Source organism: Triticum aestivum, chromosome 6B (genome assembly GCF_018294505.1).
Source record: "Triticum aestivum cultivar Chinese Spring chromosome 6B, IWGSC CS RefSeq v2.1, whole genome shotgun sequence".
NCBI classification, from domain to species: domain Eukaryota; kingdom Viridiplantae; phylum Streptophyta; class Magnoliopsida; order Poales; family Poaceae; genus Triticum; species Triticum aestivum.
This window is the reverse complement of record NC_057810.1, coordinates 603,603,846-603,622,350: the sequence shown is the minus strand read 5'-3', so window position 1 is coordinate 603,622,350 and position 18,505 is coordinate 603,603,846. Positions and strand designations below refer to the sequence as shown.

Genomic DNA, 18,505 nt, shown 5'->3' with positions numbered 1-18,505 from the left:
GAGGGTGCGGGAAGCAGGAAAGGGCGCGCGGAAATGTCCCTCCCGCCAAATCTCGCGCTGAATAGGGGCTCAGCTCGGGTCAGCCTCCCAGCCTGTGAAGATAGAGATTGGGGGAGAAGATTTGTCGCGCCCCGCAAAAATTTTTGCGGGCCGGGGCAGGATGCAGTGTCTGGTCGTGCGGATTTTCCGGCCCCGGACCGCAATTTGGCGGTTATTTTGCGGGCCGGGGCGGAATGTAGGGTCTGGTAGAGTTGCTCTAAAGCGGAAATGAAATGCTGAGTTCAGAACTGTTTAAAATGGAGATGGCGGCTAGATAAGATATATGGCTTGGTCTTACGTTAGTTATCATCAAATCAGTCGCTTTTAATAATTTCATTCATTACCGAGTACTCTATCTTGATTATGGAACAAATGGAATGAATACCCACATCTTTTTAGATATATCATATTAATCGTATTTATATTGTGTGTATATGTGTGACAAGAATTAGTATCCCGATTGAATTGTATTAGTACTCCTGCCTTTTACAAATACTTGTAGTTTTCTTTATTTCACCTTCACCTTTCGTTGACTACTCATGACTTTGACTATCATGTTCGACCATATATGATATAAAAAATTGCAGAATATGTTTGTAAGGTCGATCCAGTGACAATATTTTCACATGGTTTATACATTATACATACTACATTCACGTTGCCTTACAATAGTGGATGGGGAGAATCCCATGAGTCCACAATGGATTACCCAAAATCTTCAAAATTGTAACTAGTGCCAAAAATGACGTGGAAAGTGAGGCATTATAATCATAAACTTGAGAGAAAAATGTGCATCATCGTAGCCAGCGACGGGAAGTGCAAAAAAAAGTTGCAGCAGTGTCAATTGAAAGGGGGATGCTTTCAACTTTGAACCAATGTTCATACACAAAGTGACAAAGGTTCCAACTAATCAACTAGAAGTCTTCAGCAGAAGGCAAAGATGTGGTGATTTTTGCAGTTCTGGGTTGTAATGTGAAACTGGTTTATTCTCAGACCTGTTGCAATACATTTGGCGAACGAAATCCTAAATAAATTGTTATATTGTGAGTGTTTTGAGTAAAAGAATGATTATTTAAAGCTACTTTGAATTTATGTAGAATCCACATGTTCGAAGTTTTAATGTGCTTTCAATCGCCTTTTATGTGATTCACTTTATTGATTTTCATATATATAGGTTTTCATAATTTCTCATGTAGCAACTCATACTCATAACATAATTTCAGAAAAATGAGAAAGCTGGTAATAAATAAATTATATTATATTATAAATATAAAAAGAAAGTAAGGTTCCCATTTCACCCTCTGCTTCGTCCAACCTTTCTATATATTGCCCCCTCTTTCCTATTCCCGCTTGATTTTCCTCTCATCTCTGATTTTTCTCCCAATTAATAATATTCTTTGGTAAGCAATAAATTCTTACCAAATATGTTCCTAACAATAAGACGGCATTTTTCCTTCCAGGATAGGACCTGTGAATTTATTTATCATGATATGTAGGACTATATACATATGAACGCAGACCCTCACAAAGTGGTGACTTCTGCATTTGGGTTCTAATGTGAAATTGGGATACTTTGCGACCTGTTGCAGTGATAAGATAATAGAGCATTTCTATGAGCAAAACACTAAAAAAGATTCCTATTGTCATGTGTGTTTGGAATAAAAGAATGATTCCCTAAAGCCGATTTGATATTATGTATGATCCGTGTGTTTGAAGTTTTGTGTATTTTCAATCACTTTTTCTGTGGTTCGCTTTATTAGTTTTCATACAGGTAGGTTTTCTTAAATTCTCATGTAGCAACTCATGCTCATAGCATTTTTTTGTATAAGAAAACTCATAGAATAAATTTAATTTAAAGATGAACAATAATGTTTATCGTGATAAACTAAATGGGCACCGAGCTTGCGTCTTGATAAAATGGCCACCTAGCTGAACTTACTAATATTGGCACACTTATCTTTGTTTTAAAAAATGACATGTCATTGTGCGTAATTTCATGAAACGGCCTAGCTGACGTAGCTCAAATATTAAAACTTTAGTTGTTGTTCATAGTACAGTGACTGCTTTAAAGCGGAACTGAAATGCTAAGTTTAGAACTGTGTAAAATGGAGATGGTGGCTAGATAATAGGGTTTGATCTTCGTTAGTTATCATCAAATCGGATGCTTTTATCTGTTTCACTGTTGAGTGCTCTATCTAAATTATGGAATAAATGAGATGAATATGCACATCTTTTCAGATATATGCTATTAATTGCATTTATATTGTGTGTATGTATGTCACAAGAATTACATCCCGGTTGAATTGTATTCGCGACCTAAAGCGGAAATGAAATGTTGAGTTTAGAACTATGTAAAACGAAGATGGCGATTAGATAAGATATATGGCTTGATCTTCGTTAGTTATCATCAAATCAGTCGCTTTTAATAATTTCATTCATTACCGAGTACTCTATCTTGATTATGGAACAAATGGAATGAATACACACATCTTTTCAGATATATCATATCAATTGTATTTATATTGTGCGTATATGTGTCACAAGAATTAATATCCCGATTTGAATTGTATTAATACACCCGCCTTGTACCAATACTGGTAGTTTCCATTATTTCACCTTTCGTTGACTACTATGCACGACTTTGACTACCATGTTCGGCCATATATGATAGAAAAAAATTGCAGAATGTGTTTGGAAGGTCGATCCAGCAACATTATTTTCACATGGTTTATATTACATTACACATACTACATCCACGTTGCTTTACCATGGTGGATGGGGAGAATACTAGGAGTCTACGATAGATAACCCGAAATCTTCAAAATTGCAACTAGTGTCGAAACTGTCACAGAAAATGAGGCATTATAATCATAAACTTGCGAGCAAAATGTGCCTCGTCGTAGCCAGTGATGGGAAGGGCAAAAAAAAGTTGCAGTGGTGTCAATTGAAAGAGGGGTGCTTTCCCAGTGTTCATACACAAAGTGACAAAGGTTCCAACTAATCAAGTACAAGTCTTCAGCACAAAGCAGAGCAATGTGGTGATTTTTGCAGTTCTAGGTTGTAATGTGAAATTGTTATATTCTCACACCTATTGCAATACATTTGGCAAGCAAAATCCTAAAGAAAATTATCCTACTGTTAGTGTTTTGAGTAAAAGAATGATTTTGTAAATTACTTTGATATTATGTAGAATCCACATGTTTAAAGTTTTAATGTGTTTTCAATCACTTTTTCTGTGACTCTTTTTGTTGATTTTCATAGATGTAGGTTTTCTTAATTTCTCATTTAGCAACTCATACTCATAGCATAATTTCAGAAAACGAGAAACCTGGTAATAAATAAATTATAAATATGAACAATGATGCTTATCATGATTAATCTAAATGGGCACCAAAGTTGAACTTGCTAATGTTGGTGCACTTATCTTGTTTTGAAAATTAACCTGATATTGTGGGCAATATCATGAAACAACCTGGTTAACGGCTGTCGTAGCTCAAATATTAAAAATTTAGTTGTTGTCCATAGTATAATGACTACTCTAAAGCAGAACCGAATGCTAAGCGTAGAAGTGTGTAAAACAGAGATGTCAGCTAGATATTAGGTTTTGATCTTCGTTAGTTATCCGGCTGCTTTTACGTGCTTCCCTACCGAGTACTCAACCTTGATTATGCAATAAATACAATTAATGTTCACATTTTTGTCAGATGTATGTTATTAATTGCTTTGTGCATATATGTATCACAAGAATTAACATCCCGATTGAATCATATTTATATTCCCACCTTTAACAAATATTGGTAGTTTTATTTATTTTACCTTTCGTCAACTACCATCTACTCCCTTCGTCCCAAAATAAGTGTCTCGACTTTATGAGACACTTATTTTGGGACGGAGGAAGTATGACTTTTACTACCATGTTCAACTATATATGATTAAAAGCTGCATAATATGACTGAAGATTGTTAGGTCAATCGACTGATACTATTTTCACATGGCTTGTCTCTATGCCTTACACATACTACGTCCCATGTAGGCATATGTTGTTGATGGGTTGGGTACCAGAAGCGTACAATAGATAACCTGAAATCTCCAGAATTTCAACTAGTGCCCAAAATGACCCCAAAATAGCAGGTCATTTTTTTAAACCAGATCTAGTGTACAAAAGTTCATCAAAAGTGCAAAGCACATCAAACACACTGAAAATTACAGCGAGGCCTCTAGGCCACCGAATGATCATACCGCCAAGAAGGTATAAAAACATGATATTATAATCATAAACCAGAGAGAACAAGTGTCAATTGTAGCCAGTGATGAGACGGATCAAAAATGTGCACTAGTGTCAATTAAAAAGGGGCTGCTTTCAACCTCTAAGCAACGTTCATACACAAAGTGACAAAGGTTCCAACTAATTAATCAACTACGAGTCTTGGGCGGAAAGCAATGTGCTCCTGCTCCGTTTGGTGATGTTTGGTGCCCCTCGCGATCTTTGTCATGAGATGCTATGTTTTGCAACTCAAGTAAAGAAATTCCTGTCCTTCAGTAACACGTAATAATATAAAAAAGAGGTGGAGTGGAATTGAGGCAGAGCGCAGAGATATTACCCGTGCATGCATCTAATCACTGGGCCCATGACGAGTAGGCAATTCCGTGTCACCGTGGCTGTCGTTGCTTAGCATTTTTTGTGTGTTTCTTGCCCTGCACCTGAACTCCCCTTTTCACCTTTTCTCTTGGAAGCTTGCTCATAGTACCCTCGCACGCTGTACACACCACTCACTACGATCCCAATCATCAAATCATTGGTAAATGAGGCTCCCATCATTGCATGGGTTAGCAGCGCCCCGGAAAAGCCGCTGGTGAACCGTGTGCAAGCTCGTTCTTTCCCGTATTTTTTTTAAATACGCACTCTTAAAAAAATATAAAAACATTTAGATCACTAAAATAGTGGTCTAAAGGAACTTATATTTTCTTGCAGAGCAGGTAAAAGCCTTTTTTTTTGAACGCAGAGCAGGTAAAAGCTTAAAATCATGCTGATCTGCTTCTTGCCCTCCTGTGCTTTTCCCCATCTCGTTTGGTAGATATATGAAAGAAAAGAGGAACGGATCCCTCACCAATTTACTAAAGTCAAATGATGAAAAGCACTCCTCACGAATCTGCGAGGTCAAATCGTCATGACAAAAGCGTATCCACCAGTCCACAAAGCCGGATGGATCATGGCAAAGGCATTTTATAGTTAATTACCGTCTTGGCAATTTGACATGCATGAGAGACCACTCACCGCCTTTACTTGCCCCTTACGATGAGTATGAGAGTGATCAAATACCCCACTGACGATGACATGAATAGTAAGTTGGGGGGGCCGACCGGGGACATGTACGCTCACATCAAGACGTGACGTCGTGACGTAGAAAAATGAACACCAAGTGCAACTTACACTTTGTTTAGTTTAGATTATATTACATTGGTCGACCGTGAGGAAAAATCCTTCAAGAACAAGGGGATGTTCAGAGTTGTACTAATTACCGTGGAATTAAGCTGATGAGCCATACAATGAAGCTATGGGAGAGAGTCATTGAGCACCGCTTAAGAAGAATGACAAGCGTGACCAAAAATCAGTTTGGTTTCATGCCTGGGAGGTCGACCATGGAAGCCATTTTCTTGGTACGACAACTTATGGAGAGATATAGGGAGCATAAGAAGGACTTGCATATGGTGTTCATTGACTTGGAGAAGGCCTATGATAAGATACCGCGGAATGTCATGTGGTGGGCCTTGGAGAAACACAAAGTCCCAGCAAAGTACATTACCCTCATCAAGGACATGTACAATAATGTTGTGACAAGTGTTCGAACAAGTGATGTCGACACCGATGACTTCCCGATTAAGATAGGACTGCACCAGGGGTCAGCTTTGAGCCCTTATCTTTTTGCATTGGTGATGGATGAGGTCACAAGGGGTATACAAGGAGATATCCCATGGTGTATGCTCTTTGCGGATGATGTGGTGCTAGTTGACGATAGTCGGACAGGGGTAAATAGGAAGTTAGAGTTATGGAGACAAACCTTGAAATCGAAAGGGTTTAGGCTTAGTAGAACTAAAACCGAGTACATGATGTGCGGTTTCAGTACTACTAGCTGTGAGGAGGAGGAGGTTAGCCTTGATGGCCAGGTGGTACCTCGGAAGGACACCTTTCGGTATTTGGGGTCAATGTTGCAGGAGGATGGGGGTATTGATGAAGATGTGAACCATCGAATCAAAGCCGGATGGATGAAGTGGCGCCAAGCTTCTGGCATTCTCTGTGACAAGAGAGTGCCACAAAAGCTAAAAGGCAAGTTCTACAGGACGGCGGTTTGACCCGCAATGTTGTATGGCGCGGAGTGTTGCCGACTAAAAGGCGACATGTTCAACAGTTAGGTGTGGCGGAGATGCGTATGTTGAGATGGATGTGTGGTCACACGAGGAAGGATCGAGTCCGGAATGATGATATACGAGATAGAGTTGGGGTAGCACCAATTGAGGAGAAGCTTGTCCAACATCGTTTGAGATGGTTTGGGCATATTCAGCGCAGGCCTCCAGAAGCTCCAGTGCATAGCGGACGGCTAAAGCGTGCGGAGAATGTCAAGAGAGGGCGGGGTCGACCGATTTTGACATGGGAGGAGTCCGTTAAAAGAGACCTGAAGGATTGGAGTATCGACAAAGAGCTAGCTATGGACAGGGGTGCGTGGAAGCTTGCTATCCATGTGCCAGAGCCATGAGTTGGTTGTGAGATCTTATGGGTTTCACCTCTAGTCTACCCCAACTTGTTTGGGACTAAAGGCTTTGTTGTTGTTTTTTGTTGTTGGTCGACCGCGAGGAAAAATATATCCAAGCGAGCTCCTGGTGCACGGAGACAAAAACGTCTGGCTTCCTGTCATCAACGCACGCTCTTCCTTCATGTTCGCTCTCTCTTCTCTGGCCACCGTGATTAATTAGGACGGACGGACGGACAAGGCTTGGATTTACATGTGCGTTTGTGCATGCATGCATGCCAGCTGGTCGTGTCCCTGGCAGATCGGCAGCGCTTTCTGCTGATTCGTGCGCGTGTGCGTGCCCCCCGCCTCTGCCTGCCCAGAACGGCATATAATAACTACTCCTATATAATAATCACATTTTTTGCGGGAATGGTATAATAATCACTGGTCGATGTGGCATAGTACCGGGGTACGTGCCATGCTGCGCGTAGCTGAGGACACGTCGGCATCTTCTTCGGTCGACGCGTATCCGCGTTTCGCAACTCACAACACATTTTTTTCATGCAAAATAAAAAACTCAAGATACATTTTCGATTTGCAAAAATCAAATAAAATCACAATACATTTTTTTACGGGGTGACAGGACATCTTCTTTACGGGGATGAAGACTAGCAAAGCAAAACGTTCCTTGCGGTGCAAGATTTGCGGCGTTTGCTCTGCGCTATCCCGGCCTCGTTCCGTTCATACTCGAAGCCCAGGCCGAGATCTCGTCATCGCGCTCGCTCAATATAGCCCTATTTGGATCCATGGGTTAGAGTTAGTTTGGGTCTAACCCAAAGATATCCAAACAGAAGGATTAGTTTGGGTTAGATGCATCTAACCCATCCAAAAAATCTAACCCACCCAAAAGGTGTTTATTCGGGTTAGTTCTTCTCCGGAGCACTAAAAAACATATTTCTCTTTCGCTCTCCTCGCAATAGATCCCTCCCCACCTCCTCAAAGCTTTTCGTCCTCTTTCTCTTTCCCTCTCGCAACGTCCGTGAAGGCGCTTCGCCGTATCCACGCTCTATCTAACCCTGTCATCCAAACACCTCTTTGGCTAGAGTTAGTTCATGGTTGAAATCTAACTCTAACCTTTAACCCAGTTAGAGTATCCAAACAGGGCCTTAATTTGGCTTCTCCCTCTTGCTAGCCACTACTCCTAGAGAACTGCACTAAAGATTTTAACTCAGCTAGTGGGTAGGGTACTAGTGTGCTACTACTAGCAGTTTAGCACGGTGGCAGAGGAGATCGAGATAGAGTTCAGTTATCCCAAGGCAGGCTTGCAAGCCAAGCTTGCTAAAGTCAAGTTCAGCGCACAGCGCCACCGTGTCAGTCCTCCGTGCATTTCGGCCGCGTCTGCATAGCTGCATGCGGCCTGACCGGATGGACGGATCCGCCGTGCTCCCGAAGCCTGCCTTCCTTTGGCTGCTGCTGCTGCCGTGGAGGAGAAGGCGACGCTGCTGCCTATTCTCATTTTTTGTATTGTTGTCCGCGGCATGCAATAGATGCCGCCTACTCCATCGGCGGATCGCACCCACCGCACGCATGCTGCCATTTACGCGGCCGCAAGCACGGGCGCCAAGTGAAGTGATGGATGGGCCATCCATCCGATCCGATCCGGACCGTAGCGGAGCGGGGCAGGGCGCGCACGGGCTCCCGCGCCGTGCGCCGTGGGTCACTCCCCTCCCCTCCTCTCCCCGCGATTAAAAACCAGCACCGCCGGTACGTGACAGCGTCACGTGGCCGGGCGCGCGCGATGCGCCGGCCCCCTCGTGTCGTGCCGGCCGAGTTTCTACAGCAAAAAGGAAGCGCGACGCGACGCCACTCGCGTGCGCGCGTCCAGGCTGCCGCCCATGTCTGGCCCGGCCCGCGCAAGCCGACCACGGCATTGGCATGGCATGGCATGGCAGCGGCACGCCGCCAGGGGATGGGGGTGGGAGGACCATCAACAATTCCTCGAACACTGTGCCCATCACGCCCGAGGGGGGCTCTCGAAGGCACTGGACCAGGGCACGTTCATTCGTTCGGACCGGCAACTGTTGCACGTGCCGTTTGTTTCGTTCCGCCCGTTCTCTTCTTCTCCTCCCTCGTCGGTCTCGGCGTCACTGCTCACCGTGGAGCCGCGCACAGGTGCTCTACGTGGCATCTTATTCAGTGGCGCCACGTCCTTTACACCTACTAAGCCGCTCGGGTGTGTGTCTGCCTCGGCACCATCTGGGAGTGGGAGGGGGTGGCGGTACGTTGGCCCTTAACCCCTCGTCGCCTTCTTCGTTGAGCGCACGCCTACCCTTTTTAAAGGCTCGCGACGGCGGGTCGATGGCTGTCTGTCCGTCCGTCGCGTTTCGTTTTTATAAGAGAAGATTGGTTGGAACGGTGTGAGTACGTACGTTTGCGCCATGTTCGCCTTCTTCAAGCTGGGCGAATTGCTCGCCTTCATGTCACTCATGCGATTTCCACGGTTCTACTCCCTCCGATCCTAAATATTTGTCTTTTTAGAGATTTCAAATGGTTACCACATACAGACATATATAGACATATTTTAGAGTGTAGATTTACTCATTTTGCTCCGTATGTAGTCACTTGTTGAAATTTTTAAAAAGACAAATATTTAAGAACGGAGGAAGTACTACGTATGCCATCTATGGGCTTCTTTGGATCACAGGATTAGAAAACAAAGGAATTCAAAAAACACAGAAATTTGACGGGATTGTAGGTGCAAAACAGAGGATTACAAAATAGAGGAAAACTACAAGAATGGTCATTTGGATGGAACACCGGAAAAACACAGAAAAAGTGCCTCGATCCTACGCGAATCAGTGTAAAAAAGAGGTTATAGTGGATGTTGAAATTCCTATAGGATTGAGGTGTAGGAATGCATCCATAGGAATTTTGGAGGTGTGGTTCCTTTGATCCAAAGGGCTTTTTTAGGAAAAAATCCAATGAATTGGAATCCTTCAATATTCCTATGAAAATCCTTCAATCCAAAGAGGTTTGGCCCTATGGTGGCGAAATGGGAGACGCTCGTTCATTGTACCTGGTTCGAACGTAGCTATTCTCGAGCAGCGGCGGTGCTCGGTTCAGTGGTACGGTGTAAAATGTTGGCACAACCACTGGCCGCTCCCGCCCTTTATTATGGCTTTTATTTACCAGATCAGTTCTACTACTTCAACCTTGAGGAAAGTGGGTGCAGTACACGTACCTGATGAGACCGAGCCTTCGCCGCCAGCCAACCAATCCAAGTCTCGTTTCCCAGTCAATGCAGCAGACAAGGCAGTACTACAAAACTGTAAACAGCCGGCCCAACTTGTGAACCAAACGAACCAGTGAGTGAGCTAGGCAGGCAGTGGCTATGCTGCCGTACCAACTAGTACCAACCATCCCAATCTTGTGGATCCTCTCACACAGACAAAAAGATACTAGCAGGAGCGAGTGACCTACTAGCTGACCCGGACGACAACGAACCACGCAAAAAACCGTAGCGTATTTTCCTCACTGGTTGGGCTTACCGGCCTGTCGACATCGGCAGGTCTTATATCGAAATAAAGGCGTGGGAACGGGACAGGCCACCAGCCAAGAAAAGCATGCCGCTCAAGGGAAGCAAGAGACGCAACGTTTTGAGAAATGGCAGCAAATGCAGCACGAGGATGAAAGCCCCTGCTTGATTGAGCCGGAACCGGAAGCCAGCTCCTATTCCAAGTAACGAAGACGAAGCCAAAATGTCAGTGCCCAAGCAGAAAAGATTGGGAACTAAAACTCAAACAATGTCAGTAGCCGGCAGCCACCTTATGCACCCAGCAGACAAATGTGAAAACGAGGGAGCAGATGGTAACCTATATCATTGATAAATTGTAACTGGTGACGAGGGTGTATTGGACTTTCCGGTGGGGCTGAGGCAAAAATATGAGCTTCTCTTCTCCTCAATAATTTAATTTAATTTTGAAAAAAATGAAACCATGGTTATCAATTAACCACTATCACTTTGATGATGACTCCTGCTGGACACCGCTCCAGCTTATGCTGATGTGACGCCCACTTACCCTCAGCCTTCTTTGGTGAAGCTCTCTCACACCCAGGAGCCCCGGAAGGCCTGGATGCATAAACTCAGGCTTCTGCCGTTGCCGGGCTGGTGTTCAACCAAAAAAAAGTGACCCCAATCGGGGCCACTAGATAGCTGCATCTTGTTCTCCATTAGGTCTTCAGGTCATCAGACATGGCCGACGGTATGCAGTGCGTTGTCAGAATGTCCTCGGTAGCAGCCTTGGCAGTTTTTGTCTCCAGGACAACGATCTGTCAAATCATATAAATTGGTTACTTGATTACATCCCGCATTAACACAGGGACCTTGCTGTCATTGATTTTGCAAGAAAAGAAGAGCTATCATGCCTTGCCATCACTAATTATTTTTGTTATTATTGTTATGTCACGACAATACCACCCCCGCATCATCAATTAGAAGAGACCAAGGGGATTTTAGCACAGAAAAAGTAAGCCACATATATTCTTAAAAGAGGGTATTAGCTCAAGTAAAGCTGCAAAGATACATAAACTCGAAATCAACATCCAGTATGAGGCTACTTGTCAACACTATCTTTCAACTTGCTTGATCTTAGTAGCGTTACTGAGAAACTCTGACTAATCATGACGAACTACTGGTAGAATTTCAGAAAAAACTGACCATTAATCTGCGTTTACCCAGGGACTTAGTTAACATGGGGTGTGACAGATGTTTACAACAGAAAAACCGAAATAAATAAATCAGGGCTTACCTGGTCATACTCCAAATCAAACTTCAAGAATTCATCCTTGCAATTTTCCACTGTTGTCACTAAGTCCTTCAAATTTTTCACAGGATGACCATTAACGGCAAGCACCTATCAACAAGATGACAATAAAGGGTTTTAGTCACCCCTCACCAAACTAAAGCAGAGAAGTCATAGCCTACATGCAGTGTTAATCATTAGGTTTCAGAATCAACTGTCGAAAAAAAGAGGAACTGTGATGACAACATAGCACTGAGAACACCTATCTGACAATTTTTTCACAGGATGACCATTAACGTCAAGGACCTATCAACAAGATGACAATAAAGGGTTATAAGTCACCCCTCACCAAACTAAAGTAGAGAAGTCAGAGCCTACATGCAGTGTTAATCATTAGGTTTCAGAATCAACTGTCCAAAAAAAAAGAGGAACTGTGATGACAACATAGCACTGAGAACGCCTATCTGACAAATATATTAGACTTCAAGCTTCACTACAGAAATATATATTTAAAGGTAATAACACCGCATCATATATGCATGGGTAAAGAGTAGGAGGCTGGCAGAATTCCAGTGCATCAGTATATATACTTCAGCAGCAAAAAATGCAAAATGTCTGGAGGGAACTGCTAGAATCAACAAAAGTAACACATGCAAATGGATCCAGAACTTTTCTGTTACCTGCGTATTGACAATATCTTCATAACCGATATTGATATCTGCCACAAGCACCTGCAAGGGTTCAATGCATACAGTCACGTTAGGAGATGAAAGAAACTATAGTTCTTTATGGAGCTATAAATGAATACTTCACTCGTATCAGAACAGAGATAACACGGAGAGAACTTATAACCTGTGATACCACCACCAGCTGTTCATCAGGTGATTCCGCCATTGAATGCAAATGCTTGACCAACAACTTGACAGGTGCATCATATTCGTAGTCTTTCCCATACTGAAAAATAAGTAGATCAAGAAGCTTAAGGAAGTATCTTTTTATGTCCATTTAGCATTCTCTTTAAATAGAATTAAGTTCACAGAGATGAAAGCAGTTGCATAAGAGTATAAAAGGTAGAATTAGATAAAAGTTGTGTATGGTGTTTCCTAGGGAGATTTTCTAAGAACAGTTGCACGAAAAATGATAAGCCCTAGTTCTGCTTTATAATATCAAGACCAGAATAGAAATCAAGCAACTTCTTTGCATGGTAACTATCAGAGATTGCACCTATACAGACAGTAGCTGAAACACAGCTTAATTTGTTACAGGTACTCTAATTTTAAATTCTTAATTACATCTAAGAAACGAAATTAGCTGCCTAGAGCACCCCTCACTACTAAGAGCTCTATGCATGTGAATTTCGAATATCAAAGAGGTTATCGTTAGCTGGTGCTACACAATTTGACAACATTAACACCAGAGTAGTATAAGCGCTGAAACATTGCAGGTGAATGATTTTCATCGAAATCCTATTTGATAGTAGTGCACAGGACCTCTATTCGTTACTGACTCCCTTTAAGATCAAGAAAATCAGGATCCAAAGAAATCATATTGAAATTCAAGACACAGACAGCCTAGGAGTACAAGGATTAAACTCTTGCTTGTTGATTATATTCAATGCATAGGGAACAGGATGCAAAAAGAAGATAGATACCAACCTCAGAACGGAGATATGGAACAGAGACAGCTGCAAAAACAAAGCCAGCAACAATGTAATATGATGGTGGCCTGCCCTTGACATGAGCTGCAATGAGCCGCTTGTGGGTCGCTAGCTTTATTTTAAATTCATGAACTTTTGAGTTGCGCAGGACTTTGATAAGGGCTTTGTCACCGGTATATTTCTGAGAAACAAGGTAACTAAAGCTGATTCGCTCGCCATGCCTGAAAGGAACTATTGACAAAAAAGGGGGGTAAGTAAATAAAAATAAGTGATCTTGTTTTAAGTGAGAATGTTTGATTTGCTCAGGAATTAAGTTTAATTAAGATGCTACAGAGTTAATACAGAGAAAGAAAAATTCGCCAATATAAACCCCGCAAGAATATTTTTAGAACACATGAGAAAATTTGACAACATCCATGTATCTACGAGATTCAAATGGAAACAAAAATCCTGGTTGGCCAGCTGCAAACATGCTACATGTATAAAAATCAGAAATTGTAGTGTTACAAGCTATGTGAATTATGATTTCAGTCAGAACCGTCATTAGACACCAGAGAGAAAGAATTTCTATTAACAAAATAACAAAGACTTAACGAATCCAATAAGAGATAAAAGTGGTAGGCATCTAGAGCAATAGAAGACTGTGGAACTGATAATAAGTACTACTAACTAAAGCAATTGGTATCCTACAGGTATAATACCATGTAGAGCAAAATATAGGGCATTGAATTAACAAGTTCCAATACACTAACCTGTACCATCATTGGCAATGTCAACTCCATCAAAGCTGAGAATAATATCTGACGGTTGCAGACATCCAGACTCGGGAGCAGTAGGTTCCACTCTCCTAACACGAACACCCTTTTGATCAGGTTTCATTCCCATTGCTTTCCGGAGATCGGGATTTTCCATTTTCTGCCATTCTATCCCAATTATAGGGAAACCTGAAACAATATCGCAAAAGATAAAAATCAAATCACATAGCAAATGCATAAGATCAAAGAGATAGAAATGGACAACATATATTAAGCATTAGACTGTGGGTTGACATGAAGGCAAATATTAAACAAACTTTTTCTTAATATAGAATTTTCTTCATTTGGATCATACATCAAACAATACGGAAAAGAGACACAACAATCAAAATAATGCATCTACAGTGCAGAATACCGGTTAATGCATTGAACAAACTGAAAGAGAATGACTAGGCAAATAATTGACAGAATGCAGAATCTAATAAGAAGAATAGGGAAAATACTGAATAAAACTCTATCACTATATTGGCTTTACTTCATTAATTAATGTCATCATAACCAACCCAAACGAATACGATTGCACGAGCAATATCAATCATCCGACCACTGGACATGAAATAAGAGGAGAGAAACACTCTTACGAGACCAAATGGTAACGCAAATTAAACACTTGCAAAGTCATAGGGAACAGTCAGATCATGCCCAGGTAAAAACTATGCCTATAATATCATCCGACAAGTTCGAATAGACCAGCTAAATGGTTCAAAAGAATGTCATAACAAAGTTCAGAGTATTCAAGACTAGCAATATAAAATGAAAACATTGATCATAACAAGATAATCAAATGTATCTTCATACAATTATGGGATATGACTGTTTACCTGTATATGCTCCAGATTTTTCATAGTCTTGAATAAAATGCTTGATAACTGGGGTGGGTATCACATAACCTATATTCTCTACATCTTCATGTTTGAGAGACTGAAAAGCTATACCAACACATATGCCCCTATCATTAAAAGCTGGGCCACCTGAATTTCCTGAATTAATAGCTGCATCTATCTGTCCACAGGAAAAAGGTGCAAATTTAAAAGGTATTAATAATAGGTTACCAAATAAATTATGATTCCTCAAAAGGTTACATTCGAATCTAGCTATCATAGAAGGCAAATGAAGGGAAGAGGAGAAATGGGAAGAAAACATACCTGCAACCCTAAAAGTTCGGTAGAACCATGCACATAGGACAGTATCTCTATCCTAGAGACCACACCACTTGTCACTGATATTGTATCTCCTCCAATTGGATAACCAACAACAGTGACTGCATCCTGAAGTGCTGGCAACGACCCAAACTCAACTGGTGTAACTCCCTCCCAGAATTCATCATCACTGACAGTTAACAGGGCTGGGATGGATAGAATAGTTCAAGTTAGCCCGTATAAGATATGGACAAGAAAATCTGCACCTATCAGGTCTGACCACTTAAATATGCAATATACTCCCTGAGCTAGAATACTAAAATAAGCACACATAAATTTCTGCTGCACTGACATTTAAAAGTTCAAAGATTTAACATTGTAATATTTCCAAGAGCTGATGCTAAGACAAAACAATAAGGCAAACATAGAAGTTCGTTTTAACTTTTAACAGAACATATGATCAAAGTCACAAGGTATGTACATGCTTCTGCATTTTCAAGTCCAAACGTTCGACTTCCTTGGGAATACCTAAAATTTGAGTTCATAAGAATTTTTTTGGCCACCAATTGTGGTCGCAACTACTGTACGTCAGGTCTCACTCTCACACCATAATTAATACAACTACTCCACAGCAAGAAAGTTCAGACGAGGGACCTACATGCTGAAGTTCTGTGCTGCGATTAAGCTTAAATACAAGAAATACAGGAATAATGTGGTGCTAGAGAAAGGGAGAGCGTGCGCACCAATGTCACACTCGGTGCCTATGGCGAGGACCGTGGCGAGGTACTTGGTGTCGGACCCGCGCTTCTTAAGCTTGACCTGGGTGAAGTGCTCGACAGAGTGGGCGTTGGTGAGGACGCGCCGGCCGCCGATGATGAAGCCGCTGCTGCTGGAGCTGTACTGCCGCTTCCGCTGCCATGGCAGCGAGAAGTTGGGCTCGGTGTGCACGCAGAACACCTTGACGACCGCGTCCATGGACGGCACCACCCTGACGACCTCCTCCCACCCGGCGGGGCCCAGCTCCGCCATCGCCGCGTCCCCTCCGTTCGCCAGGTGCTTCGCGTCCCCGCGCCGGGGCGTGGAGGCGTCCGCGGCAACCGGGGCCTCGACCTCCACGCGTCGCGGCTTGCGCCCGCGGCGGCCGGCGGCGGCGGGGGCGGGGTTCTCGGCGACCGCGGCGGCGGGGGCATCGGGGGACGGCGAGGGGTGGTCCGCTGCCGCCTTGCTCTTGCGGCCGCGCTTGCGCTTGCCCTTGGAGGCGGAGCCGTCCATGGTGGCGGGCTAGGGTTTCGCGGGGGCGAGCCGAGGAGGACGATGAGGAGGGGGGCGGCTGGCTGGCTCGGTCGGATTATTATGGCTGGCCGTCCGGTTCGACCCCGGGAGCGGGCGGGACGCATACGGCACCCACCGACCAGGCATTCTTTTTTGAGTCCTCGAAAAAGAGGAAAAAATGGTTTTCTCGAGGATCGGACGGCCTGGCGCAACCTGGGCTAGTGGGCTTGTTTTTTTAGGCAATGGGCTAGTGGGCTTGTGAAGTTGGTTCGCACGTATGGGCTTATATGGGCCTACGCAGCCACTTTTGGCCCACTTGCCGAACACGTAGAGATTGCTCACTCTCACTCCATTATTTGGCCCCCTAAAAAAACTCCATTATTTGGCCACCCCTAAAAAACTCCATTATTCTTTTCTTTGAAAAAACTCCGTATATTGATCAAATAACAATGTTCTTACAATCGTTCATTACATAGTTTGCCATGCAGGGCAAAACTATTACAAATCACACCATCGGACCTGTTATCAAAGCTAAATTTTGCAATCTCATGCGTCATCTTGTTAGCCTGCCAAGCAATCTTTACAATCTTGAGACGTTTTTCGCTTCCCTTTTTAGATCTGCCAGTGGACACCTGTAAATGGTTTCTTTTGCAAGAAAAAATGCAACAAAAGAACGGTCCATTTTCAAAATAATAGGTTTATGAATAGTAATACCAATGTATATACCGGCGCGGCACGCACGAAGATTCACTTCATCCACACCGGAGCATGATGGTAAAAATCCCATGAAGAAACCAGGACTTCTCCTAGATGATTTCGAGCGACAACCCCAACACTAGCAGATCTCATGCTCTCCACATAACTCGCATCAACATTTATTTTAATATACCGTGGATCCGGTGGCTTCCAAAGAGCACGAACATTTGTAGGCGTACTAGAATAACTAGATGACACCCCGCGCGTTGCTGCGGGAATACTGCTAAAAATAAAATAATTAAATACTCCTTCAGATCATGAAGCACAAAACTTTCTTTAAATAGGTGTTTAGACACCAAAACTTTCTTGAGGATTATGTTTGGGGAAATCATGAAGCACAAATATTTATACGCCTTCAGATCATGGTTAGTAGTAAAACAATGGTATCACGTGACAATATAAAAAGGAAACAGCCATAGATATCACAATCTATGGTGTCAATAAATAAATTAAGCATTAATTTTCCAGAAAAAATATGGTGTCGATAAAGGGGCATACTATACACATAGAATGAAATGTGGCTCTGTAAACAATACAAACTATGATTGATTTCTTTCTTGAACCGTCGATACAAATTGTACATGACATAATGAAATCTACATAGAACAACAAATGTCACAAGAATATATATCATATACTTGTAACAGCATGATGAAACTGAAAGAAAAGGTAACAAAAACTACATATGCAAACAATCAAATAATTGTAGTAACATTTTACTGTTGTAGTGAAAATTTAGATGCGGTACACAACACAAACGATAACATTAAGAGAGTTTTTGAAGTGGTAATTTAGATGCCAATGACGAGGTAAAATCAACTCGTGAGAATTCATATACAGAGCAGCTGAACTATAAATGTCATGAATCGTCAGTTGCCATATGCTTCCTACTTCCCACTATCTCCACATTTTCAAAGCAGCTGCAAATGCGTAGAAAAAAAATTGATCTGACGTGGAAGAGGAGAAAGTGTTACTCACCAGAGAGGCTGAAAGTGGCGAGACTTGCGCGGGATCTCTGTAGAGGGCTTAGTTGTGCATGCATTAGTAACAAATAGACTATATGTTCCAACAAAGATTACAGGGAAGGTTTAACAAAAGTTCAACAAAAAATCTGAAAGGCAAGGGAAAGGCGTGAACGACCAGAGGCTGTCGTGATCCCAAAATACGCCAAAAAATCTTCAAGGACAAAAGATAGAGTTTTCAGTAATAGTACTCTGCAACATCAAGAACTGAAATTAGTTATCCACCTAAAAATTTGCGTAATAACTATAGCACGTTCCAAGATTTAAAAGTGAAT

The 18,505-nt window shown here is 42.5% G+C and overlaps 1 protein-coding gene across 1 annotated transcript; it reads right to left on the bottom strand.

The window, feature by feature from the left end:
* Positions 1–10,614: 10,614 nt before the first annotated feature.
* Positions 10,615–16,254, bottom strand: LOC123138252 (protease Do-like 9; the record flags this gene model as incomplete). Its single annotated transcript, XM_044558192.1, is given in 9 exon segments — positions 10,615–11,096; positions 11,576–11,680; positions 12,250–12,300; positions 12,422–12,523; positions 13,225–13,457; positions 13,979–14,170; positions 14,863–15,043; positions 15,187–15,386; positions 15,924–16,254. Coding segments are annotated over 9 exon segments (1,494 nt in total), but the record flags the coding sequence as incomplete, so codon positions are not given.
* Between the last annotated feature and the right edge of the window lie 2,251 nt (positions 16,255–18,505).